Source organism: Microcaecilia unicolor, chromosome 8 (genome assembly GCF_901765095.1).
Source record: "Microcaecilia unicolor chromosome 8, aMicUni1.1, whole genome shotgun sequence".
Lineage (NCBI taxonomy): Eukaryota > Metazoa > Chordata > Amphibia > Gymnophiona > Siphonopidae > Microcaecilia > Microcaecilia unicolor.
In genome coordinates, this window is record NC_044038.1 from 7,849,378 (window position 1) to 7,876,454 (window position 27,077).

Sequence of the window (27,077 nt, forward strand, 5' to 3'; positions counted from 1 at the left end):
AAGCAGGATTTAAACCCCTGGCTCCCTTGACTCTCAGCCAGGAGCCTCCTGAGCTGGAACCATGCCCTGTGAGACACGCCCCCTAGTGTCCCCCACCCACTGCACTGCGGCTATTGCAGGTCAGACAATGGACAGGGAGCAACTTTTGCTGCCGTGTCTCCCTTGCGCCTTGTATGGCCACACCACCCTCGGGACGGCCCTGCTCATCTCACCTACTGCCCTCAGGACTCCACATTGGCAACACTGCTCATAAGTGTCACACTTGTGCTTTTTAAGCCTTGTGGAAGCATATTTTCAAAACACTTACTTAGAAAGTTATGTGGTAACCTGTGGAACTTTGTAAGTCTAAGTGCTTAGAAAATTAGCCCCAGCACAGTGCGTTTGTTTCCACGTATCCAATGCATGCGCACATTCGTTCTTGTACACAGACAGAGTCAGTGGGGAGTGGCTCTGGTGTGGTGACCATGTTCAGGTGTACAGCGCTGCGTACGTCTAGTAGCGCTATAGAAATGATGAGTCGTAGTAGGAGGGACACACAAATGCAATCAGTGAGGAACCAGGTCCTACAGAGGAATATCATACATGAAACTATAGACGCGTAAACATTAAATATATATATATATCATACAAGTCATTTGAATAAAAGTAAAGAACAGGAAGAGAGGCTGTCAGACACAGGAGGAGACTAAACCGGAGAGGGAAAACATATTCAGCATTGTCTGAGAAGAGACTTTACGACACACCAGTAAGGAAAGTGGGAGTTGTACACATCCTTACCCCTGATGAAATATAGACAGGCACAAAGATCCAGGCCAAGGCCAGCAGAATGTAGGTAGCCTAAAAGAGAACAACACAGCGCTGAATGGACCACTAATCTGAAGTGGCAGAGTCCCAGAAATAGAAAAGCATTGGGACAGATCCAGGGACACATGCAAAGGGTGAAATGCTGCAGGTCAGTGATAGGTAACACCTTCTGATGTATGTTCTCACCCTCACTTCCAACACCAGATCAGCGGTGGGTGAAGGGCGAAAAGACACCAAACAGAACACAGTGCAGGGCGGTCCAGGATCAGGTCCTGCACCGATCTGGCACAGGCTCAAAAGGTGCCATACTTACCAGTAATCTAAGGAAATATTTCTTTATAGAAAGGATGAAAATACAAGTTGATTTATCAAAATTGCGCACAGCACTGATAACACTGGCAAGGGGCACACATTGCACTGATAACACTGAGGTGGTGTCGATTTTCCCAAGAAGTGTACACTGCACTAATAACACTGAAAAGAAACTAATTTACCTAAGCAGCATACTATGAACTGGTAACACCAGTATTGCATTGTATATTAACTGAGGGCCCCTTTGACAAAGGCACTAGTGTTTTTAGCGTGCACTAAAAATAAGCATGTGCTAAACTCTAGAGATGCCCAGCGCGTGCTAAAAATGCTAGCGCACCTTTGTAAAAGACCCCCTAAGTAAATATAACTAGTTACAGTACTTAAGTAAAAGTTTTGCCACTTGTACATGTAAAGAAGTACAGGAAACATTTGTTACTTTTACTTTTACCAAAGTAATAATTTCACCAATTTTCACTACTTTTACTTAGTTACATCTGATGCTTGCAGTTAAAAGTAAAAGCAGAAGTGAGATGTAAATGAGAATTCCTCAATAAACCAAATGAAGGAGCAAAAACAGTGATTCCAACCTTCTCTGTAACTGGACAGCATGACGATGATGATGATAATGAAGAAGATGCAAGTGATGAATCAGACCGTATTACTTCTAATATAGATGATAATAACGTATTCTTTGCTATACAGAATTCAAGTATTTCAGACAGATTCCCTTGATCAATATCTGCAGAAGAAATCAATCAGTAATACTGCAGTCTGGCCTGACTTGACGGAACCTTTTATCAGTCTGAGCAATCCTAGTTGTTAAATACTCGTTTTTAACTGTACTGGTTTAATAATGAGTCACAAGTGCACTAGCATAAGTGACAGTCATTTTCAAAATTTAATTTTCCTAAATGCGAAGTGGATTGAATTGTAGAGCGATAAAAGTGTTGGGATAAAAACGTTTAACAGTAGTTGTATTCATTGTAGTTATGGTACTTTTACTTTTTAGTCAAAAAGTATTATATTAGGCAATAACTTTCTCAGTTTCAGTTAAGTAAAATTTTAAATCTGTTTTTCACTGTACTTTTACTTAAGTACTTTGAACAACACTGGGTAACGCTACTTGAAGTATCCATCTCTTAGTGTTGTGTGATGGGGGCGGTCCACCCCGGGTGCACACTGCAGGAGGGGTGCAAGGAGCAGCCGCATGGCTGCCGGCTCCGCTGATTCCCTGCTCCCTCTGCTGTTACTTCCTGTTCCGGGGCAGAGGGAGCAGGGAACCAGCAGAGCCGACAGCTGCGCGGCACACCCCGGCAGTTAAGAAGAATGCACTTGGGGGGGCTTGGAGCTGATATGCCGGTGGGAGATGCTGGACCCCGGGTGGTGGGACAGATGATGCTGCACCCGGGGGGGGGGGGGTGCGCACAGCGGTGATCAGCCCTGGGTGGCAGCCCACCAAGGAACGCCACTGCCGTCTCCTAAGGCCACAACTGTGCGATACTGAAGATAAGCTGCCTGTCATGCAATATCTTTGAGAACCCTGTTGTGGCCAGCACTTCCTATAAAAGTGTCAGAGACAGCAGCATCTCTCCTCTGTATGTTTCACTGTGTTGCTTACATAAGTAAAGAGATGCTTACGTTCCACTCAAAGCCTGCGACAGCGATGCCTCCAGCAGCCCCTGTCCCTGCTAGGCCAATGAAGAGCCCTGAACCCTCACTGCTGGCAAACAGAGAGGCGCCAATCTGGGAAGGCAAAGGATAGAAGGGTTAGAGAGGAAACGTCGGCTCACTACGGAATCAGATAAGCACAAGCTGACGGGCACGAAACCCGCCACAGTCCTTCAACCCAGATGTGTTGCTGCTAATTAATAGGGGATAGGCTGTCATTTGAAGCAAATGTCATCCGCTGATAAGAACGCTCACTATGCGCTCATACTAGCGGCCTAAATTTGGGCGCACTCTGAAGATGTGCATGCAAATTAATTGGCTGACGAGCTGTTAACCATCAATTATTGGATGCTAACAACCAATTATCAATGTTAATTAGCACCCATTAGAATTTGCCTGCGCATCTGGTTGCATGCCATAAGGTAGTGCACCTGATTCGCACACCGCAGATCTCAAAAGGGGCTGTGGCCATGTGCAAGTCAGGGGTGATCCAAAAGGTGCATGCAGAGTTCCAGAATACTGGCTAAGTGAGCTCAACTTGGCACCAGCATTTAAACCAGGTTTCAGCAGGTGGCGCTTAAACTTTGGACCTGGGAATCGGTGCTAAGCACATAATATAAGAACATAAGAGTAGTCATACTGGGTCAGACCAATGGTCCATCTAGCCCAGCATCCTGCTTCCAACAGTGGCCAATCCAGGTCACAAGTACCTGACAGAAACCCAAATAGTAGCAACATTCCATGTAGAATCTCAAAGAGTAGCAACATTCCAGAACCTCAACAAATAACAAAATTCCAGAATCTCAAAGAGAAGCAACATTCCATGTAGAATCTCAAAGAGTAGCAACATTCCAGAACCTCAACAAATAACAAAATTCCAGAATCTCAAAGAGTAGCAACATTCCATGTAGAATCTCAAAGAGTAGCAACATTCCAGAACCTCAACAAACAACAAAATTCCAGAATCCCAAAGAGTAGCAACAATCCATGCTACCAATCCCCAGGGCAAGCAGCAGCTTTCCCCATGTCTGTCTCAATAGCAAACTATGGACTTTTCTTCCAGGAACTTGTCCAAACCTTTTTTAAAACCAGATACGGTAAACCGCTGTGAGCACATCTTCCAGCAAACAGTTCCAGAGCTTAACTATTCGTTGAGTGAAAAAATATTTCCTCCTATTTGTTTTAAAAGTATTTCCAAGTAACTTCCTCGAGTGTCCCCTAGTCTTTGTACTTTTGGAACGAGTAAACAATCAATTTACTTCCACTCATTCTACACCACTCAGGATTTTGTAGACCTCAATCACATCTCCCCTTATCTGTCTCTTTTCCAAGCTGAAGAGCCCTAACCTCTTTAGCCTTTCCTCATACGAGAGGAGTTCCATCCCCTTTATCACTCTGGTTGCTTTTCTTTGAACCATTTATAGAATCGCACTTAGTGTCAATCCTTTCTGGCACCCATTTTTGAATTTGATTTATAGAATCCGGCCCATAGTGTAAGCGCTCCTTAAAGAGTTTGTGCTATTTGCACAGTCTGCTGGATTCTATAAAGAGACCCTAGAGATCCGCGCCAAAATCCAGGCGTATTCTATAACAATGCACGTAACTTAATTGGCTCAACAAGCTATAATGAGCACTAATTGGCAATAATTAGAATTTACCACGCAACTCGTTAAGCATACTCTTTAATGAACTGCACCTAAATTCTAATGTGCGCAGTTCAAAAGGGGTGTGGCTATGGGCGGTTCATGGGCATTCCAAAATTTACACACGTAGTTATAGAATATGGCCCAGTGCATGTAAATCTACAAGCAGGATTTATGCCACATTTTCATTGGTGTAAATGGAGGCGCATAGTATTTAAGTGCTGGGATATCAACTAACCATATTCTATATACCATGTCTAAATCTAGGCGCTGCTTATAGGTGGAAATGTTTACCATGCAGATGTTTTAGGCACCTTATATAGAATCTGGTCCAGTGTGCACTCTTTCCTGATAGAATGTGTGCACAATGAAGCTACAAATTAGTACATTTAAAACGAATTGGAGAAACTTTTTCTTCACTCACCGTGTAATTAAACTCTGGAATTCGTTACGAGAGAATGTAGTAAAAGCAGTTAGCTTAGCAGGGTTTAAAAAAGGTTTGGATGGCTTCCTAAAGGAAAGTGTCCATAGACCATCATTAACATGGACTTGGGGAAAATCCATTGCTTATTTCTAGGATAAGCAGCATAAAATGTATTGCACTGTTTTGGGATCTTGCCAGGTACTTGTGGCCTGGATTAGCCACTGTTGGAAACAGGATGCTGGGCTTGATGGACTTTCGTTCTGTCCCAGTATGGCAATACTTATGTACTTCTCACATTCACACTCAATGACATTTATTTCCACATTAGGAAAAAGACTACAGTGAGATGGGCTGGCTTCTACCCTGTCCCCAGATAAGAGGCCACTGGGAGGAGTATTTGTTTATTTGTGACTATTTTCTGAACAATTTTGTATAAGGTGTGTTTTTAAGACAATTTTATTTATGTTTCTTTGACTGGCTATTTTGCTGATTTAACCCATTCACTGCTACCTGGGGAGGTTTTTTTTTTTAAATATTCTCCCTCCCTTACTTTCCCCAACACAACTCGTCTAGTCATTAAAGTGACAAATTTGAGTCAGGCAACACGTGCAAGGTCTCTTTCCAGAACCAAATCAAGCCACTAGGTGTCGCCCTTAAAGGGTTGACCACAACACCCTCTTCCTTGGGAACTGTGAACACTATTCTCAGCAACATCACCAACCCAGTTGTTCCAGGAGGCAGAACCTTCCACCTGACAGTGCACAGCAAATGCCACCCAAAACACCCGGCTTGCCCAATGGCACACACTTCTTCAGGCCTCACCCATTTGAAATCTGAGGGTCCAGGTGTGCACCATGATATGGCCCACCTCTACAGAAAACACATCCCTGTTGAGCCAACCTAACCATCCAACGGACCAATCCTACGAAACCCACATAGTCGACAACTTGAACATACAAGGACCAAGCTCCATGACCAGTCCAAAATGAACTTCTATATACCCCCCCAAGACTGAAACCCTTATACCCTACGCACCATGTACCCTATCCACTGAATATGTATCCAATCTGATCAATGATTCTGCCCTACTGATGTGCTATGTTCTCACTCAATTCACGTCAATAATGTATCTACAAGTGTCCTATAATCCCTCTGATCTTCCTAGGAAGTAACCCCACCCTCTCTCTCCAAGAAACACCCCTCATTCTTGCAAAGTTCTATTCGAATTGTTAACTTATTATCTTGTAACCATTCAGTTTGTTCCATGTAAACCACATTGAACCTACCACAAGATGGGAAAATGCGAGACACAAATGCAACAAATCAATAAAATAAAAATAAATAAAATATTCTTGACAGCCTTATATGTCTCTTATGAGTTTAAGAACTATGTACTCACCGGCCACCATGTCATATTCCTGCCAGCCAAAAAATAGCCACTCAGTGTGTTTCTGTTGACCCTGCAGGAGGACTGGAAAGAAGCAGAAATGAGAGCAGGGCAGGTACAATGCTGTCATTACTTTCAGTGCTGCAGATTATAAGCAAATCCTTGCTTCAGTGAGAAAGGCTTCCATGATACATGTCAGTGATTGAAAGCAAGAAGAGAGACAGGGGAATGTCATTATCTCAATTCAGTCCCACTTTATTTACAATTAAAAGATATTTTTCCACACTAGGTCTCCTTGGCTTTTTGGAAGTGTCCTGTTGATCACGCTTACTCCTTTGTTGCTGCATTATCTCAATCTATAACACAATGGATAATCTCTGGTTTCGCATCAGATCAAATAAATCTTTTGCCTTTAAAGTCTGTAACACAATGGAATGAGATTGATTTTAGGAGAAAATTTTGCCAGAAGAAGATTTTTTTATGAGTTAAGAAGGAATTGGTCTTCCTACGGAGCAGGAGCCGACATAGCTGCTGTCAGGAAATAATGAATTTCAGTAGACAATCTGGAACTCTGTTCCTTTGTTTATGCTAAAAGCCCACCTTTTTGATGCTGCTTTTAACTCCTAACCCTTGTTCACTTGTTCAGAACCCTTATTTTATCATCCTCACTTTAACATTCCCTTATCTCTTGTTTGTCCTGTTTGTCTGTCCTAATTAGATTGTAAGCTCTGTCGAGCAAGGACTGTCTCTTCATGTTCAAGTGTACAGCGCTGAGTAGGTCTAGTAGCACTATAGAAATGATAAGTAGTAGTAGTAGTAGTCTTTGGGATTCCGGAATCTTGCTACGCTTTGGGAATCCGGAATCTTGCTACTCTTTGGGATTCCGGAATCTTGCTACTCTTTCCTTATCCCTTGTTTGTCCTGTTTGTCTGTCCTAATTAGATTGTAAGCTCTGTCGAGCAGGGACTGTCTCTTCATGTTCAAGTGTACAGCGCTGCGTACGTCTAGTAGCGCTATAGAAATGATAAGTAGTAGTAGATTTAGTATGAGCCATCTAAGAAGTAATAAGTATTTCCTCTTCCAGTGACTGGGCAAACATAACATCTGTCTCTGCCAGTCTCCCACAGACGAAGGCTCAAGGACCACACATGGTCTTTTGGGTTCACTGTGGCTCTGGCAACATTAATCAAGCTGCATGTATTCATTTTTAGTCTCTGCCTGCCAAAGGTTGCATACCTCTAGAGAGCAGATTACACTAATGAATTTCATTTATATTTATCAGTAATTTAGCAGTAAATCTTATGCCCTGAAGCAGTCCAGTTCAGAGGTTTGTAAAAATGGAGGAAGGTCGCAATAATTTTTTTTTTAATCTAATAACTATTTTAAGTCAGGCTTGTACATTTTTGGTAGAGAGCAGACAAGTTAAATTTTATTTTATACGTTTGCAAGGAGACAACAAAACACAAAAAAAGAAATTCACTGGACCTGTAATTTTTATTTCTCAGCATGGAGCTCTTTCCCTGCTCCTGGTCTGAGTTACATACTATGTTCCCCAGTTTTTCCCATGGAAATTTCAGGCAGCACGAGTAATATTGCATCCAGGAAGGAATCCTTTGAGCCCAGCCCTGGCCAAGCTGCAGTGAAAAACAAGGCAGGGCTGACTTGAGGCCTAATGCAAAAAGGACCCTTCTCATTCAGCACCAGGGAAACAATCGCATAAATCATGTAATTCAACTTTCTCAGTCAAGAAGTACATCTGGCAATCCAGAGAGAAAAGGGATAGTTCCTGAGCTTGAGAGGAAGCATCCTTGTTTACAATTAATTGTCTCCCTGCTCATCTGCTCTTAATCACCTGGGATATCCCCCATTACTATATTAATCTCTCACTTACCAGTCTGAACATTTACATCAACATGCACTTCTCATTAGTTTATGCAGCTGTGAAATATGTATATTTATCAAAACACCATTGCCAAATTGAAAGAAAAAAAAAAATTAAAGACTTATGTTGAGAGAAGCATGATGGACAGCTGGAAACAAGTTTTAAAACAAATCCATAATAGAGAAACGAGTTATTTAAAAAGAAAAAACCTCAGAGTAATCCAAAGCACGTTCTTACCCATATTCCAACGGCCACATTCAACACAAAGTATGCCACAATGACAATTATATCGGAAATGTTGAATGTCTGCTCTGGGATGGAAGGACTAATTGTGGAATTGGTCGCCATGGTGGTCCTCACTGCTCATCTCTCCTACTGAAAGCGGAGACTTCCCCAGTGCTTACTTACAGATAAAAGATAGCCAGTTAGCTGGAGGAATTGATCATTAAACCAGGTGGGCATGGCCTTTTCTTCCAACAAGGCATTCAAGTGGAGAAAACTGCTTCAAAGTACAAAATGCAACCCGTAGTTTACCAAGTCATGCAAATATATTCCAGGCATCCTGTAAGGAAACCAGCAAGATCTGCAGGAGCTGAGAAGCATAGGAGGACCTTCAGGTTTTGGTAGAGCAGGGTAAGTCAGGACACTGGTTTTGGAGCATGTAAGAAGTAGTAGTTGCCTGGATGTAGAAAGCAGAAACCTGCCATGGACTTTCAGTTCCTCTGTCATTAGCTTTTCACATCCAGAAACTGCACTGGGGAAACCAGGATGAACCAATCTGTAGGTCACGAGAAACAGACAGAGAACAAAACGGTAATGGAATTCAAACATGCGTGGGATAAGCATAAAGGAATCCTGTGCCGAAGGAATGGATCCTCAGGAGCTTAGTCAAGATCGGGAGGCGGGGCTGGTGGTTGGGAGGCGGGGATAGTGCTGGGCAGACTTATACGGGCTGTGCCAGAGCCGGTGGTGGGAAGCGGGACTGGTGGTTGGGAGGCAGGGGTAGTGCTGGGCAGACTTATACGGTCTGTGCCAAAGTCGGTGGTTAGGAGGCGGGGCTGGTGGTTGGGAGGCGGGGATAGTGCTGGGCAGACTTATACGGTCTGTGCCAGAGCCGGTGGTGGGAGGCGGGGATAGTGCTGGGCAGACTTATACGGTCTGTGCCAGAGCCAGTGGTTGGGAGGCGGGGCTGGTGGTTTTGAGGCGGGGATAGTGCTGCACAGACTTATACAGTCTGTGCCCTGAAGAGCACAGGTGCAAATCAAAGTAGGGTATACACAAAAAGTAGCACATATGAGTTATCTTGTTGGGCAGACTGGATGGACCATGCAGGTCTTTTTCTGCCATCATCTACTATGTTAATCTCACTTTTCCAAGATCCAATTCTGATCCAAAATGCTGGTGCAAAGGCATTCATAAGTTCTTTCTCCCTAGAGCTCTGGAGACAGTACTGTGTACTACTGTCCCGGATATTTCATTTTCATTCCAAAATACAAAATTAATCCACTGCTATATACAAATAACTTGAATAACACATCTCATCAAATAGATTTCCGTCAAATATTTTCAGTGAAATAAATCTGATGGCAATCAATACAAAACAAAAGGAAGAGAAAGAAGCCTTACTATTGGACCTTAGGGGCCTCATTTTCAAAACAGAAAAACATCTAAAAAGGAGCAAAGAGAAGCAGATGGACATTTGTTTTTGCCAAAACATCCGAATTGCTATTTTCAAAACTCATTTTAAGACATTTTTTCTATGCAGCTCATGTGCAGTACATTAAAATTATAAGGGGGCATGTTGGGGGTGGGCGTTCCCAGAACTTGGACTTTTTCTGCCATAATTTATTTATTAATGTATTTGTACCCCCACATTATCCCCACAAACATGCAGGCTCAATGTGGCTTACATAAACCGGAGAGAGAGAAACCTCCAGGTGATATCAGATACAAATGAGAATAGTAGAGTAGAAGGGCAAGAAAGAAAGGATACTTTACATATAACACAGTGGCGTAGCCACAGGTGGGCTTGGGTGGGCCAGGGCCCACCCATTTATGGCTCAGGCCCACCCAACAGTAGCACATGTTTAGTGGTAACTGGTGGAAATCCCAAGCGCCACCAGCTGAAGATTTCCCCCTGATGGTAACGAAAACGCTACTCTCCATGACACCGGCACCTGCGCATGCTCAGTTTTCAGTGCATTCCTGCTGCCAAGGTGGAAAGAAACGTTTTCCCACCAGCTGAGATTTTTTTTTTTTGGGGGGGTGGGGGAGAACACTTGGTGCCCACCCAATTCTTGCCTAGGCCCACCCAAAATCTGTTGTCTGGCTACGCCCCTGATATAACAGTACAGAAGAATAGGACTAAACAGGATCCACGTATGCCAGCTGGCAGAGGCTATATAGTCCTACATTGTTCCCGGAGAAAATGCTTTGGTAAACAGATGCGTTTTTAGTGCCTTGCGAAAGGTAAGGTAGTCTCTCAGACTGGTTATGACTCTAGGAAGTGCATTCCATAGTTGCGCATGTGATGATAATGGAACACAGCAAGAACGTCCAGACCTAAAAATTAGATGTTTTGGTCTAGACCTGTTTCAATCATGACCAAGTCACAAAAAGGTGCTCTAAATGACCACTGGAGGGATTAAGGGCATGACTCCTCCAGTGGTCACTGACCCACTCCCCCCCCCCCCCCCCCCGCCCCCAGCAAAGATGTGAAAGAAACAGTACATACCAGCCTTTATGATAGCTTCAGATGTTATGGCCAGTCTTATTAGAGCAGCAGGCAGGAGTAACCTAGTTGTCGGTACAGTACACGGTAGAGAAAGGGACCCAGCCAGGCCCATATCTCACTCTCTTACACTTGTGGTGGAAAAGTGAGAGCCCTCTAAAACACAACAAAAACCTACTGCACCCACATATAAGAACATAATAGCAGCCTTACTGGGTCAGACCAATGGTCTATCTAGCCCAGTATCTTGCTTCCAACAGTTGCCAATCCAGGTCACAAGGACCTGGCAGAAACCCAATTAGTAGCAACATTCCATGCTACCAATTCCATGGCAAGCAGTGGATTCCCCATGTTCGTCTCAATAGCAGACTATGGACTTTTCCTCCAGGAACTTGTCCAAACCCTTTTTAAAACCCAGATACACTGACAGCTGTTACTACATCCTCCAGCAATGAGTTACAGGGCTTAACTATTCATTGAGTGAAAAAAAAAATGTCCTCCTTTGAGTGGAGTGGAACAGGTAGATGTGAAGCGTCTGTTCACGCTTTCCAAAAATACTAGGACTAGGGGGCATGCGATGAAACTACAGAGTAGTAAATTTAAAACAAATCAGAGAAAATTTTTCTTCACCCAACGTGTAATTAAACTCTGGAATTCGTTGCTGGAGAAAGTGGTGAAGGCGGTTAGCTTAGCAGAGTTTAAAAAGGGGTTGGACGGTTTCCTAAAGGACAAGTCCATAAACCGCTACTAAACGGACTTGAAAAAATCCAAAATTCCAGGAATAACATGTATAGAATGTTTGTACGTTTGGGAAGCTTGCCAGGTGCCCTTGGCCTGGATTGGCCGCTGTCGTGGACAGGATGCTGGACTCGATGGACCCTTGGTCTTTTCCCAGTATGGCATTACTTATGTACTTATGTAGTGAAGGCGGTTAGCTTGGCAGAGTTTAAAAAGGGGTTAGACGGTTTCCTAAAGGACAAGTCCATAAACCGCTACTAAATGGACTTGGGAAAAATCCACAATTCCAGGAATAACATGTATAGAATGTTTGTACGTTTGGGAAGCTTGCCAGGTGCCCTTGGCCTGGATTGGCCGCTGTCGTGGACAGGATGCTGGACTCGATGGACCCTTGGTCTTTTCCCAGTATGGCATTACTTATGTACTTATGTAGTGAAGGCGGTTAGCTTGGCAGAGTTTAAAAAGGGGTTAGACGGTTTCCTAAAGGACAAGTCCATAAACCGCTACTAAATGGACTTGGGAAAAATCCACAATTCCAGGAATAACATGTATAGAATGTTTGTACGTTTGGGAAGCTTGCCAGGTGCCCTTGGCCTGGATTGGCCGCTGTCGTGGACAGGATGCTGGACTCGATGGACCCTTGGTCTTTTCCCAGTATGGCATTACTTATGTACTTATGTACTTATTTGTTTTTAAAGTATTTCCACATAATTTCGTTGAGTGTCCCCTAGTCTTTGTACTTTTTGAAAGAGTAAAAAAAAAAAAAAAAATTGGTTCACTACATGTTCTACACCACTCATAGCCATCCAAGCCGAATAGCCCTAATCTCTTTAGCCTTTCCTCATACGGGAGGAGTTCCATCCCCTTTATCATTTTGGCCACTCTTCCTTGAACCTTTTCTAATTCCACTATATATTTTTTTAAATACGGTGACCAGAACTGAATGCAATACTCAAGGAGAAGTCGCACCATGGAGCAATACAGAGGTATTACAGCAGTGGCGTACCAAGGGGGGGGGGCGGTGGGGGCGGTCCGCCCCGGGTGCACGCCGCTGGGGGGGGGGGGGGTGCCACGCGCCGGTCAGCATCGTTCATTTCCATGCTCCCTCTGCCCCGGAACAGGAAGTAACCTGTTCCAGGGCAGAGGGAGCATGGAAACGAACGACGCTGACCGGCGTGTGGCACCCCCCCCCAGCGGCGTGCACCCAGGAGGGGTTCTTTTGCCGGGGTGGGGGTGTCCCTTCGCCGGGGGGGGTCGTGCTGCACAGGGGGGGGGGGCGCTGCACCTGGGGGGGGCGGGGCACATCGGCGATCCACCCCGGGTGTCAGCGCCCCTCGGAACGCCACTGCATTACAGTATTCTCATTCTTATTTATCATCGCTTTCCTAATAATTCCTATCATCCTGTTTGCTTTTTTTGGCCACTGCCGTACACTAGGCAAAAGATTTCAGTGTATTGTCAATGATGACACCTTGATCTTTTTCTTGGGTATTGACCTCCAAGGTGGACCTTAGCATCAGATAACTACGATTTGGATTGTGCATCACTTTGCATTTGTCCGTATTAAATTTCATCTGCTATTTATAGAAATCAAACCAAATAAAACATGGAAAAGAAAATAAGATGATACCTTTTTTATTGGACATAACTTAATACATTTCTTGATTAGCTTTCGAAGGTTGCCCTTCTTCCTCAGATCGGAAATAAGCAAATGTGCTAGCTGACAGTGTATATAAGTGAAAACATTCGAGCATTACTATGACAGTCTGACAGGGTGGGAGGAGGGGGGTGGGTAGGAAGTATGCATGGGGACATCCTACCCACCCCCCTCCTCCCACCCTGTCAGACTGTCATAGTAATGCTCGAATGTTTTCACTTATATACACTGTCAGCTAGCACATTTGCTTATTTCCGATCTGAGGAAGAAGGGCAACCTTCAAAAGCTAATCAAGAAATGTATTAAGTTATGTCCAATAAAAAAGGTATCATCTTATTTTCTTTTCCATGTTTTATTTGGTTTGATTTCTATTGATAACCTTAAGAGTGGACTAACACGGCTACCACACTCCTCTACATCTGCTATTTGAATGCCCAGTCTTCCAATTTTCTAACGTTTTCCTGCAATTTTTCACAGTCCTCATGTGTTTTGACAACTATGAATAGTTTAATTACCCCACTTGTCCTGATTTCCAGATCATTTATAAATATGTTAAATAGCACCGGTCCCAGTACAGATCCCTGTGGCACTCCATTATTCACCCTCCTCTTCTGAAATAGCCATTTAACCCTATCCTCTGTTTTCTGTCCAATAGCTAACTCTTAATAGACAGTAGAGCATTGCCTCTTATCCCATGACTTTTTAATTTTCTCAGGAGTCTCTCATGGAGAATTTTGTCAAAAGCTTTCTGAAAATCTAGATACACTACCATCAACTGGCTTACCTTTATCAACATGTTTATTCACGCCTTCAAAGAAATGAAGCAAATTGGTGACACCTGCAGACATAAGGACTACTGTAGTGATGTACAGTAGGGTTTCGATGGGTTTTGGAGGGCTCACCATACAATATAAAGGAGTAATGGTAAGATGTGTACCTCAGACCTTTTATGTGATGCCCACTGAGATGCCTCCTAAGGTGCCCCACAATTCTGTTGGGATGTCTGGGTGGCCAGTCTACTAAGAATGCTGGTCCCACATCCATCCCAATGGCCTATTTTTGTGCATTTTTCCCTTGGATTTTTTTTTTTTAATGATCACAAAAAAAATGCACTGAGCACAAACGTCTAGGAAATGGCCATTTTCAAAACAAAATGATAAAGACGTTTTTTCTGGTTCAAAAGTGGCCATGTTTGCCACTTGATTTTTGGATATTTGCTGAAAATGGCCAAAGTCGGATTTGGACATCATATCAAAAATACCTCTTCACGCTATCTTACGTATTCCCTGTACTCTCACGACTGAGACATGTAGTCCCTTTCATATGATTTATATCTTGTTTTTGTGATTGTAAATCGCTTTGACCAGCTGGTCAGGAAAGGTGGTATATCAAGTTATTCAATATAGAAACACTAGCCGTTAAGCCCGTTAAAATGGGTGAGTAGTGGTCTGTTCTATTTTCACATCTAATTCCCTCCCAGGAGCCTTCTTCTCTCCATTGGTTAGCCTCACCCAGCTCGCCACAGTGGCTCCGCCCAGGAACATCGCGGTTCTCTCCATTAGTTAGCATCGCCCAGCTCACCGCAGTGGCTCCACCCAGGGACATCGCGCTTCTCTCCGTTGTTTAGCCTCGCCCAGCTCGCCGCAGTGGCTCCACCCAGTAACATCAGGCATGATGTGGCATGCACTCGCACCACCACCTTTGACCCCCCCCTGGCGTCGATCCCCCCTCTTTCCGCCGTCGCCGTGTTACCTCCCGTGTGTCCTGTCGTCAGTTCGCCTCCATCGCTCCGTCCGTTTCCCTCTCAGTTCCTCTTCCTTCCCTCCCTCCTCCGATTTCCTCGCCCAAGACCTGCTCCCTATTGGGCTGTACTGCTGGTGGAGGCGGGGCTTGGACTCTATCAACGTTCGGTCTCTACTGCGCATTTGCAGGTGAGTCGGTCACGTCTCATTTATATAGATTGATGATTGCTCCATATGTCCACACTGGCCTAGGTTTGCTTTTGCTCTGGCTTGGGTCTTTTGTAGAACAGGTGATATCCTTAGGGCCAGCTGAGCAAATTAATCGTCAACTTCTAGGAGAATGAAAGGGGGCCTGGGAAACAAACATTTTTCACCGTCCATTTTCTATCTACAAATTTCAAAAACAGGAATTTTCTACACAAATTTTGCCAGAAACAGTTTAAAAAAAGGAAACAAAAAACATAATTATAACAATTGTTACTAGGCAACTGTAGACCACAGTTAAAGGAGGGACCTACTCAAAAACATGAGGAGTTGTATTAAACAGGAAGTCCGTATAGACCATTTTCAAACTCCATAAATTTGAATCTCCACTTTAGTGAGTTAGGGGCCCTTTCACTAAACTGTGGTTAAGTGCTAGTATGCGCTTAATAGAGCTTAAAATGGCTTACCACAGGACTCCTCACTCAGGCGTCCTACAGTAAGTTCCAGATCGGCATGTGCTGTGTGCTAAAAAAAAAAAATTTGCACATGGCCATTAATCGAAAAAACATCTGCCATTTTTCAGCTGTGGTAAAAACGACCTTAGCATGCAGGAAAGGGAGAATGGGAATTGTGGTTTTTGCAACTACATTCAAAGCAGTTTACATAGTATAAACAGGTACTTATTTGTACCTGGGGCAATGGAGAGTTAATTAACTTGCTCAGAGTCACAAGGAGTTGCAGTGGGAATTGAACCCAGTTCCCCAAGATCAAAGTCCACTGCACTAACCACTAGGCTACTCCTCCACTCATTCCACCAATAAGAGCCAACCTCATCAGTGATGTCACAATGGCAATACTTGGCTCACTTCTGATATTGTGATGTCATAAGGGAAAGGGGGAAAGGGAAATGGGACTTGACATACTGCCTTTCAGAGGTTTTTGCAACTACATTCAAAGCGGTTTACATATATTCAGGTACTTATTTTGTACCAGGGGCAATGGAGGGTTAAGTGACTTGCCCAGAGTCACAAGGAGCTGCAGTGGGAATTGAACCCAGTTCCCCAGGATCAAAGTCCACTGCACTAACCACTAGGCTACTCCTCCACTCATTCCACCAATAAGAGCCAACCTCATCAGTGAAGTCACAATGGCTTGATTGCCCGATAATTGGCTCACTTCTGATATTGTGATGTCATAGGGGAAAGGGAAAATGGGACTTGATATACTGCCTTTCTGAGGTTTTTGCAACAACATTCAAAGCAGTTTACATATATTCAGGTACTTATTTTGTACCAAGGGCAACGGAGGGTTAAGTGACTTGCCCAGAGTCACAAGGAGCTGCAGTGGGAATTGAACCCAGTTCCCCAAGATCAAAGCCCACTGCACTAACCATTAGGTTACTCCTCCACTCTGTTAAGGCCATTTTTTTTTACCGCAGCTTAATCAAAGGACCTCTAAATGAGCTATGCTGCATGTTACAGACTTTTATCTCCCACAAAAACACACCCCTGTTATTCCAAAAGCAACTCACTGATGGATCAACCACCACTGAAAAGTTTCCAGTTCTGCTCCTCACTGGTGCTTCAGCATTCAGTGAGATTTGAAGCCGCAGATGCCACTGTGGACAAAAGCCAGGTAATTATTTATGTTACATTTGTACCCCACTCTTTCCCACTCATAGCAGGTTCAATGTGGCTTACATATTATATACAGGTACTTATTTGTACCTGGGGCAATGGAGGGTTAAGTGACTTGCCCAGAGACACAAGGAGCTGCCTGTGCCTGCAGTGGGAATTGAACCCAGTTCCCCAGGACCAAAGTCCACCACACTAACCACTAGGCCACTCCTCCACTCCATAACTTTACTGATCTATATTTCAAAATATAGACCAGGCAAATATATTAGTTCCACTTCCCAGCCAATCAATGACTGCAAAATGAACTTTGGCTGTAAAAAGAAGCTGACTACTGCTTTTAAGTAAGCCTTTCATTTTAGTGTATTCCTCTTTAGTGCTTAGCAGTAAATGTCACTTCCTGCTCAGTCGCTGTGCTTGTTAGGCCATTTTTATTCAAGGTTTGTGAGGTATAAAAGCAATTAACAAGTGAACAGATGACAGGCCATTTTAACTTTAACCAGCTATGAGCTTCGGGCAAAGTGTTAATACATTAGCCCAGGGTGTCTAGTAACTAAAAGTGCAGTCAGCTACCTCTGTTAACCTGTAACCCAACACTGGAGCAGATGTTTCTGAAATTTATGGCTGGAATGGTACATATTCTTTGACATTCAAATTGCATTCACCTGCCATGACTAAACTGCATGCATTCATTACTTATAAACAGTAGAACATTAAGAAAAGTTAGGACCAACCAGGTAAATCCCATAGGAAGTGGGTTGCATTGCACCAAAACTCGGATTCCTTCACAACTGTACTAGACCGGCAAAATGATTAAGATGAACTTGGGGAAAATCCACTGCTTATTTCTAGGATAAGCAGCATAAAACCTGTTTTACTGTTCTGGGATCTTGCCAGGTACTTGTAACCTGGATTGGCCACTGTTGGAAACAGGATACTGGGCTTGATAGACCTTCGGTCTATCCCAGTATGGTAATGCTTATGTAAAATCTCAGTTGTGACAAGGAATCTTGTTATCAGACTGTCTCTGCAAACAGACAGCCTAATTCTTTGAGACTGGTACCTTCACTGCCTATTGAGCTTGGTCACACAAAGATCATAACAGGGGCGTAGCCACAGGTGGGCCTGGACGGGCCCGGGCCCAGGCCCAGCCACTTTTGCTCCAGGCCCACCCAGCCTCTTCTGCCCGCTCTCCCCGTCCGCGTGGTCTGCTCACTTTTACTGCCCTAAAGTGCCGTTCTCCCTCCAGCACCGGCGATTCCCATAGCCAGCCTTCTGCCAGCGCGCGTCGTCGGGGCCTCTTCTCAGGCACGTCCTGCCTACTCTGCAACTTCCTGCGTCCCACCTTTGCGGAAAACAGGAAGCTGCGGAGTAGGCGGGATGCGCCTGAGACGAGGCTCAGAAGACGCGCGCTGGCAGAAGGCTGGCTATGGGAATCGCCGGTGCTGGAGGGAGAACAGTGCTTCAGGTCAGTAAAAATGACCAGAACTGACCGTGTGCAGTGGGCTGTCACGGGGGGGGTGGGGTGTAGCGGATGGAGAGGAAATGCGGTAGCGGCGGCGGCGGCAGGCGGGTGGAGAGGAAATGCGAGGCCTGTGACCACCCAGTCCACCTCCAGGCCCATCTAAAAATTAAACTCTGGCTACGCTACTGGATCATAAGATCATGTGACAGATGTTCCTTAAAGCTATAAAATACAATTGCCATTACATTATATTATTAGTTTGTTTTGGGCACTGTTGCCTTCCTTCAGTGAAATATTGCTCTCCTAGAAGACCAAGCTTTTTTTTGCAGTCGCTTACTTAAGATTTCAAGGACCTAACGAGCTTAATGGAATGTGACATCATTTTTCTGTCTGGTCACCACAATGTGAAAAGCACTTTAGAATGGGGGATACACCTGCTTCCTCCTCCTTTCACCAGGCATGCAACATACCACAAGCTTTAATCGCGAGTTTATCCCAACATTCAATATCCACTCAGTGTCTTTTGGGGTCAGGGTTGCCGATGCCTCCCATATTAGCATACCCAGGACAGAATCTGTGATGTAAGCAGGAAAAAACAAAAGATTCTGCAGCAATTGGTGTAGCCTTTTTATTCACCTGGTCAATTGGAGTGGAGGAGTAACCTAGTGGTAAGGGTGGTGGACTTTGGTCCTGGGGAACTGAGGAAGTGAGTTCAATTCCCGGCACAGGCAGCTCCATTGCTCCATATAAGCCGCATTGAGCCTGCCATGAGTGGGAAAGTGTGGGGTACAAATGTAACAAAAATAAATAAATACTCCAGCACAAGGTGGATTTACTGGGCGTATTGTCAATGAGGGTTGCAAAGTGAACTTTGGACAACAGGCTTTACTTATACCAAAGTTCTAACTTTTTTTCCAACAGCCACATACCACTAGTGGTAAAATCTGTTCTTGTCTATAGTTTATAAAATTGCAACATCAAATCCAGACTGTTTTAACTTTTCAAAGCACCTGGTCACAATACGAGTGACTGGAGAAATCAAAAGACCCAGTGCCTGACTCACTGAATGTGGGAAAAAAAAAAAAAAAAAGTTCTAGCAACCTAGGTACTTAGATGAACACATATTTATAAAAGAAATCTCTTTGGAAGCTACCATTTAGAATTTGATTTTGTGACTAAAGCCTGAGCATTCTTCGCTCCACAGAGAGAGAAAAAAAAAATCAAGAAAACTATATTGCATCTTCTGTTTTTTTGAAATCAGGACTCATTCCTAATGAAGCATGCTACCATTTATCCAGTGCTGGCCACTCAGAAGATGCATGATGAGCAGAACAAATTCACCTAATGAGGCGGAGGGTGAAAAACAAGAACCACACAACACCAGCAGGGAATATTTCTTCAGTCAATGTTACAAACAGCCCACTCAGCACATAGAAGAAAATACAGGTTGTGATCAAAAGCTTAGGCACCCTAGTTAAACTGTAGATTTTAATCCTAAACGAACAGCTGATACAGTCTCTTCATAGTATAAAATTAATCATATTCCTGTAAACTTTAATGCATAATTTGCTTATTTTGCGAGATTGAAAATGAAAACATAAGCATGCCATTATTATTATTATTAGCATTTGTATAGCGCTACCAGCCGAGTTTGGACACTCTTCATTACTGTGTCTTTTTTCTTAAAAATAACCCCCAAAAGAAATTGACAGCCGATAAAGACCACATGGCCTGTCCATCCATACCAAGTTTACTACTACTACTACTTAACATTTCTAAAGCGCTACTAGGGTTACGCAGCGCTGTACAATTTAACATAGAGGGACAGTCCCTGCTCAAGGAGCTTACAATCTAAAAGACAAGTGAACAGTCAGTCCGAAAGGGGCAGTCAAATTGGGTCAGTCTGGATTACTGAACGGTAAGAGCTAGGTGCCGAACGCAGCATTGAAGAGGTGGGCTTTAAGCAAAGACTTGAAGATGGGCAGGGAGGGGGAGCTTGGCGTAAGGGCTCAGGAAGGTTGTTCCAAGCATGGGGTGAGGCGAGGCAGAATGAGCAGAGCCTGGAGTTGGCGGTGTTGGAGAAGGGTACTGAGAGGAGGGATTTGTCCCGTGAACGGAGGTTTTGGGTGGGAACGTAAGGGGAGATGAGGGTAGAAAGGTAGTGAGGGGCAGCAGACTGAGTGCATTTGTAGGTAAGAAGAAGCTTGAATTGAATGCGGTATCTGATTGGAAGCCAGTGAAGTGACCTGAGGAGAGGGGTGATCTCTACATCCTTAGAGATCATCAGTGCTTGCCCCAAGTTATTTTGAATCCAGATAAAATCCTCATCTCCACCATTCTTCACTGAGAGGCTGTTCCACGCACAGTCATCACCATTCCATTAAAGTTGTTTTTCCTTAGATTATTCCTGGCGTCTCACCTTTATTTTATGCATCTTATTCCAGAGCTCTCTACCAAATGGAAGATACCGGTCTCCTATATTTTTATGCCCCAGCTGAAGACATTGGCAGCCAATCATAACTTCCCTCACTGACTGGCGTGAAGAGAGTTATGGCCCTGGATGCCAAAGCTGGTGGGGCTTGGGGGATTTGGTTAAAAAATTATCAATAGAAATCAAACAAAATAAAACATGGAAAAGAAAATAAGATGATACCTTTTTTATTGGACATAACTTAATACATTTCTTGATTAGCTTTCGAAGGTTGCCCTTCTTCCTCAGATCGGAAATAAGCAAATGTCTGAGTCAATCTGAGGAAGAAGGGCAACCTTCGAAAGCTAATCAAGAAATGTATGTCCAATAAAAAAGGTATCATCTTATTTTCTTTTCCATGTTTTATTTTGTTTGATTTCTATTGATAACCTTAAGAGTGGACTAACACGACTACCACACTCCTCTAGTTAAAAAATTATAAATACTGAAAAGTGTATTTAAAGTTAAGAAGGTATTTCATGAAACAAAGGTCCAGAGTACCATAACAACAGCAGATAAGAAAATAATTTGTCACCATGATTATATTTTTTAAAATTATTGTCCAAGGTTATTCATGGGACCACAAATCTGAAGATTAAACTATTTATCAACATATCCTAGAAGCTGATGTCCCTACAGTCAGTGAAGAAATTTAGGCTGGTTGGATACTTCAGCAAGATAACAGTCGGAATCATACTTCAAAATCAACCATGAAGTGTGTACAGCTTTTGGAATAGCCTTCCTAATCCCAGATTTGGATATCTGTGGGAAGATCTTCGACATGCAGTGCACACAAGGAGATCTAAGAATATTTCTTTAAGTAGAAAAATTCAGCAAGGAAGAGTAGGTGAAAAATTCCAAAAACTAGAAAGACTTAGCTGGCATTAGGAAATGTTTGTATGCTGCTATTTCTGTGAAAGGAGGTGTTATGAAGTTAAGATTGAAAGGGTGTCCAAACTTCTAAACCTGCTATATTCACCACTTTCTTCAACCGTGTAAAACAAAACAAAATAAACCCAAATATAAATTATGCATTAAGCACATCTTCTTGCAAATTTTAAGTTTGTACCATGCAGAGGTTGTGTCCACTTCTATTTAGTTGGAAAACAAAAAAAAGTTCCTATTAATTAAAAGAGCTTATCTACTACTGAAATAAGGCAAACTGAAATCAAAAAATTGATCTGAACTCACATATATGAAGAATTGTTTTGGAAAAAAACAGCTGACATAGAGCCAGTACCACAGTCACGTATCTCTGAAATCGCTGAAAAAAAATTAATAGGAACTTTTTTATTTTTATTTCTATAGCTATTGACAGGACTTGCTCCGTCTGCCTAATTATTTGGCAATAAAGGACCCTTGTATAGCCCCTGAAGCAGCCCAGTTGGGCGAAACACGGCCTGTGTCGGGCTGTTTGTATTTACATGAGTATTGATATACTGTTTAAATAAATTACATTTTACTTTTACACGATCTGCTTTTTTTTGTTTTCCATCTTGGAGTTTGCAGACCGTCTGCCTTTGTGCTTTCTTGGACCCCCACTTCTATTTAGTTACAGATTCACTGAAATATGCAGCTTTGACTAGTGGTGCATAAACGCTATTTGTAAAGTGGACCAGACAAATGATACATTCCAACCTGAGTTAGTAACTGCACCATCCTAGAGATCACAAAAAGGTGGAAAGGCTAAAATACGGAATCTTTTAGCCAGGCATTCCAAAGTTGCATATATTGAGGGGGGGGAGGGAGGCTCATCAGGCCCAAAGACAAAGATGAAGCAGCCAAGAAACACGTTAGTATGTAGCCTTCTACAAGCACAGGGATCACGTTTATTGATTTTTTTAATTTCAATAAGAAATGTACTAGTGGATTAAGATGAATTTTTTTATTTTTTTGTAACATTTGTACCCCGCGCTTTCCCACTCATGGCAGGCTCAATGCGGCTTACATGGGGCAATGGAGGGTTAAGTGACTTGCCCAGAGTCACAAGGAGCTGCCTGTGCCTGAAGTGGGAATCGAAAGTTCCTCAGTTCCCAGGACCAAACATTCCATGTAGAATCTCCAATAGAATCTATTTTATTTTTGTTACATTTGTACCCTGCGCTTTCCCACTCATGGCAGGCTCAATGCGGCTTACATGGGGCAATGGAGGGTTAAGTGACTTGCCCAGAGTCACAAGGAGCTGCCTGTGCCCGAGGTGGGAATCGAACTCAGTTACTACTACTACTTAACATTTCTAGAGCGCTACTAGGGTTACGCAGCGCTGTACAATTTAACAAAGAGAGACAAGTCCCTGCTCAAAGAGCTTACAATCTAATAGACAAGTGAACGGTCGGTCCGATAGGGGCAGTCAAATTGGGGCAGTCTGGATTCACTGAACGGTAAGGGTTAGGTGCCGAACGCAGCATTGAAGAGGTGGGCTTTAACTCAGTTACTCAGTTCCCCAGGAATGTTACATTATGGCTGTATTCTGGACAAAATGGCCTCACTCAAAAATGACAATATCTTTTATCAAACAGCTCTCAAAACCACAAAATAGATTCCAGTCAGGAGAGGGACGGAGTCAAGATACAGCATACTTGTTTCACTGTATTATTCTGTTTTGTCTCTTTGAATGATCTTTATGGATCTGAATTGAAGGGAAAGATTAGGCTTACCCCTCTTCTGGGTCGGAAACAGTTTCCTCACAGTGGACGTTGGATTCCTCTGCAGCATGACAAATGCAACTGAGTAAATGTAGCCGTGCTATCAGTCTGGACAGCTAGTGGGCAATACTGACCTGTGTGCTGTCACAACCAGCCACTCATTTGACCCACACTTTTTGTGCCCCCCCCCCCCCCCCTGCGTTAAGGTAGCTAGCGCCAGAGTTTTACTGTAGTTACTGATTTTCATAATGTACCAGACAGGGGCGTATCTGCGTGGGGCCTCAGGGGCCTGGGCCCCCGCAGATTTTGCCCTGGACCCCCCTACCGCCATCAACCCTCCCCCGCTGCCGTTCTTACTTTTGCTGGCGGGGGACCCCAACCCCCGCCAGCCGAGGTCTGCTTTCACCTGCCGCTGCCGTAAAAACTTCTTCTTCAGCCGGCGGGGGACCCCAAACCCCCGCCAGCCGCCCCGCGGTGTTTAAAATTCATCTTCGGCCTCCGTGGCCGTGCTGCTGTGATAGGCGCTGTTGAAATCCACTTCGGAGTCTGACGTCGCAGCACGTACAACGTACAACGACGTCAGACTCCGAAGTGGATTTCAACAGCGCCTATCACAGCAGCACGGCCACAGAGGCCGAAGATGAATTTTAAACACCGCGGGGCAGCTGGTGGGGGTTTGGGGTCCCCCGCCGGCTGAAGAAGAAGTTTTTACGGCAGCGGCAGGTGGAAGCAGACCTCGGCTGGCGGGGGTTGGGGTCCCCCGCCAGCAAAAGTAAGAACGGCAGCGGGGGAGGGTTGGCGGCGGGAGGGGGGTGGAGAGAGTCATTGGTGGCGGTGGGGGCTCGGCGGCGGCGGCAGCGGCGGCGGGGGGGGGGGGGGCTAAAATGTGCCCCCTCCCTCTGGCTCTGGCCCCCCCTACCGCCGGAGTCCAGATACGCCCCTGGTACCAGATCTTAGTGTGGGTCCACAGTAATGTCTACTGCACAATAAAACCCACACCAGCTGCTTAACACACCTTAGAAAGAGGGTCCCGTATTGTACTTACTTTTTCCTCATTTTGAAACCCCAAATTCATTTTTCTTAATGACGGTTACCGACAGGGGTGTGCTGGTAAATTTTTAACAGGCTCTTTCTCCGACGTAGCCAGCTCTGCAGTTGGAAGGGCCAGGGGTGGCCAGGTGGGGGGAGCAACACTTGCCTCTCTCTCCTCCCTCCCTTCGTGCAGGCACGCTAGGCATACCTTTGCTGGCAACCAATAAATGGACTGCCACCACTCCCAACGTCTTGCTCTGAGCAGCATGCTGGAACTTCTCTCACATGCTCGAGAAGTCCCAGCCTGCTGCCCAGAGCTGGAAACAAGGAGCGGGGAGCAGCAGTAGTCTATTTACTTGGCTGGCAGGGCTCAGCATCCCCACTAGCAAGGTAAAAGATAATTCAGCAGGGGGCCCAAGCCCACATTTTGGGAGCCATTTGTGAAAGTAGCCATGGAGGGCCCTTCTTTAACAACCGGCTCCCAAAATTCTTAAAAACTTAACAACCGGCTCTTGCGAGCCTGAGAGAGCCTGCTCCAGCACACCACTGGTTACCGACCTTTCAAAACTGTATTATGACAAACAATGAAATAAAGAAAATACCTCACACAAAACAAATAGCTTTTATTGTTCTTTGAGGAAAATAAATACAAGTATTGAATATGCTTCTCTACAAAAAAGCATCTCTACAAAAATTCACTGACTGTGTACAACAGTTTCACCTTTTCTGGTGATTAAGTTGAAAATATACAGCAGATTACTTCATTTCATTAATCATTTTTAAAGCACTGGCAGCAAGCGGCTTTGGAAGAGGAATGTTTTAAGAAGCAGCTCATCCCTTGCTTTCTGTGCAGTACGTATAGTGCATTTAAACTAAAAAGCAAATAGGAGGATTTCTGTAATGCTTTTTGTTTTTCTCAAAAAAAAAAAAAAAAACCTGCAAAAAATTCCCTTCAATCCCTCCCCCAAAACAACCCCAATTACTATGTAGGCCTACCTTCATAGTCTTATTTATCCAAGAAAAATCTGAAGGTTAGAATGATCTAATGCAGGCAACTCTGCACACTTCCAGTACTGGCCCCTTGGTTGACGTTACAAATTAACAAAATTAATCATCCAGTCCTATATTTCTGAACAGGTAGGACATGGACTCCCCATTGTGGATTCGGCGGATAGCTTCGGAAAGGATCATACTGATGTCCACGGTTTTGATTTTGGGGCACTGCAGTTTCTGGATCTCATGTGGGATAGTGTTGGTGACCACCACCTGGTGAAAGAGAGCAGAGGCAAGAGTTAAGAGCCAGCCAGTCATCGGACACAGGTAAGACTCTCCTGTAGGTCAAATTTATCAACCTTTTAAAACGTTTTACACCAAAACTCAAAAACATGCAATACATGTTTAGTGCATACTTAAACCACTCAGTACCCCCCCCCCCCCCACCCAGTGATTAGTGAGGATTAATGTCTATAAATAAATGTTTACTTGAGCTGAGAAAAGTCATGTAAGGCTTTAGCTTCACAGGAACCTGAACGGAAAACAAGTCAGATAACCTGCCCTGACATTTCACAACTGTCACTGCCTCTAAGCTGCTTTTCCCTCTCCTGCCAAGAACAATGTAGGCTGCAGGGACAAGGGACAGTCATCATCCTGCCAGGACATTGCTTTCTCCTAGCATCCACTGCTCCTTCTCTGATCAGAGCCAAAACACAGAGGCAGTGGGAAGGGGGAGAAAGAGAAAAGTAAATAAAGAGGGAGGCAGAGGGGAAAAAAAAGGAAAAGGAAGAGATAAATGGGAAACAAAAAAAAACAAAAGCAGGACACATATGGGTGCTGTGATGGGAAAAAACAGAAGATGCAGATATAAAAATAGCTGGAGAGGACAGACAGGAACCAGAAGACTGGAGGTAGAAGAGGGAACGAACAGACACATGGAGATGAGAAGCAAGAAAAGAAATGGAATAGACAGAAAACGGGGGGGGGGGGGGGGGGGGGGGGGAGATATAAATAATTCATTAGCAATGCTGAGCTGGAGAAGAGGAGACTCTGGAGATATAGACAGTGACAGAGAAAGATCAGATACACAAAGATGGAAACAGACCAAAGCACATAAGTACATAAGCATCGCCATGCTGGGACAGACCAAGGGTCCATCGAGCCCAGCACCCTGTCACCGACAGCGGCCAAAAGAAGCAGCAATTTGTCCCGCGCGTCCTAGAAATACTGTATTATTCCCTCGTCCATTCAATAACATTCTCGGCTTTTTCCTCCAGGAAGCCGTCCAACCCTTTTTTGAAGTCCGCTAAGTTAACCACCTTAACCACCTTCTCCAGCAGCGAATTCCAGAGTTTAACCACGCGTTGAGTGAAGAAACATTTCCTCCGATTAGTTTTAAATTTACCACACTACAGCTTCATCGCATGCCCCCTTGTCCTACTATTTTTGGAAAGCGTAAACAGACGCTCCACATTGACCCGTTCCATTCCACTCATCTTCTTATAGACCTCTATCATACCTCAGCTGCCTTTTCTCCAAACTGAAGAGCCCCAGCCTCTTCAGCCTATGCTAATAGCGAAGTCGTCCCATCCCCTGTATCATCTTTGTCGCCCTTCTCTGCACCTTTTCCAATTCCACGTCTTTTT

At 44.1% G+C, this 27,077-nt stretch overlaps 2 protein-coding genes across 2 annotated transcripts in view; both read right to left on the minus strand.

Annotated features, from left to right (window-relative positions):
- Window positions 1-8,501, minus strand: part of SLC5A10 (solute carrier family 5 member 10) — a 170,706-nt gene extending 162,205 nt beyond the window's left edge. Inside the window, exons 1-4 of the mRNA XM_030213115.1 lie at window positions 8,358-8,501; window positions 6,251-6,322; window positions 2,755-2,859; window positions 778-837 (exon numbers count right to left, since the gene is read on the minus strand). Coding sequence (XP_030068975.1) covers window positions 778-837; window positions 2,755-2,859; window positions 6,251-6,322; window positions 8,358-8,468 — 348 coding nt within the window. The 5' untranslated portion in view covers window positions 8,469-8,501. The remainder of the gene's footprint in view (window positions 1-777; window positions 838-2,754; window positions 2,860-6,250; window positions 6,323-8,357) is intronic.
- A 16,543-nt stretch (window positions 8,502-25,044) lies between these two features.
- Window positions 25,045-27,077, minus strand: part of PRPSAP2 (phosphoribosyl pyrophosphate synthetase associated protein 2) — a 71,289-nt gene continuing 69,256 nt past the window's right edge. The window contains exon 11 of the mRNA XM_030213316.1: window positions 25,045-25,704. Coding sequence (XP_030069176.1) covers window positions 25,546-25,704 — 159 coding nt within the window. The 3' untranslated portion in view covers window positions 25,045-25,545. The remainder of the gene's footprint in view (window positions 25,705-27,077) is intronic.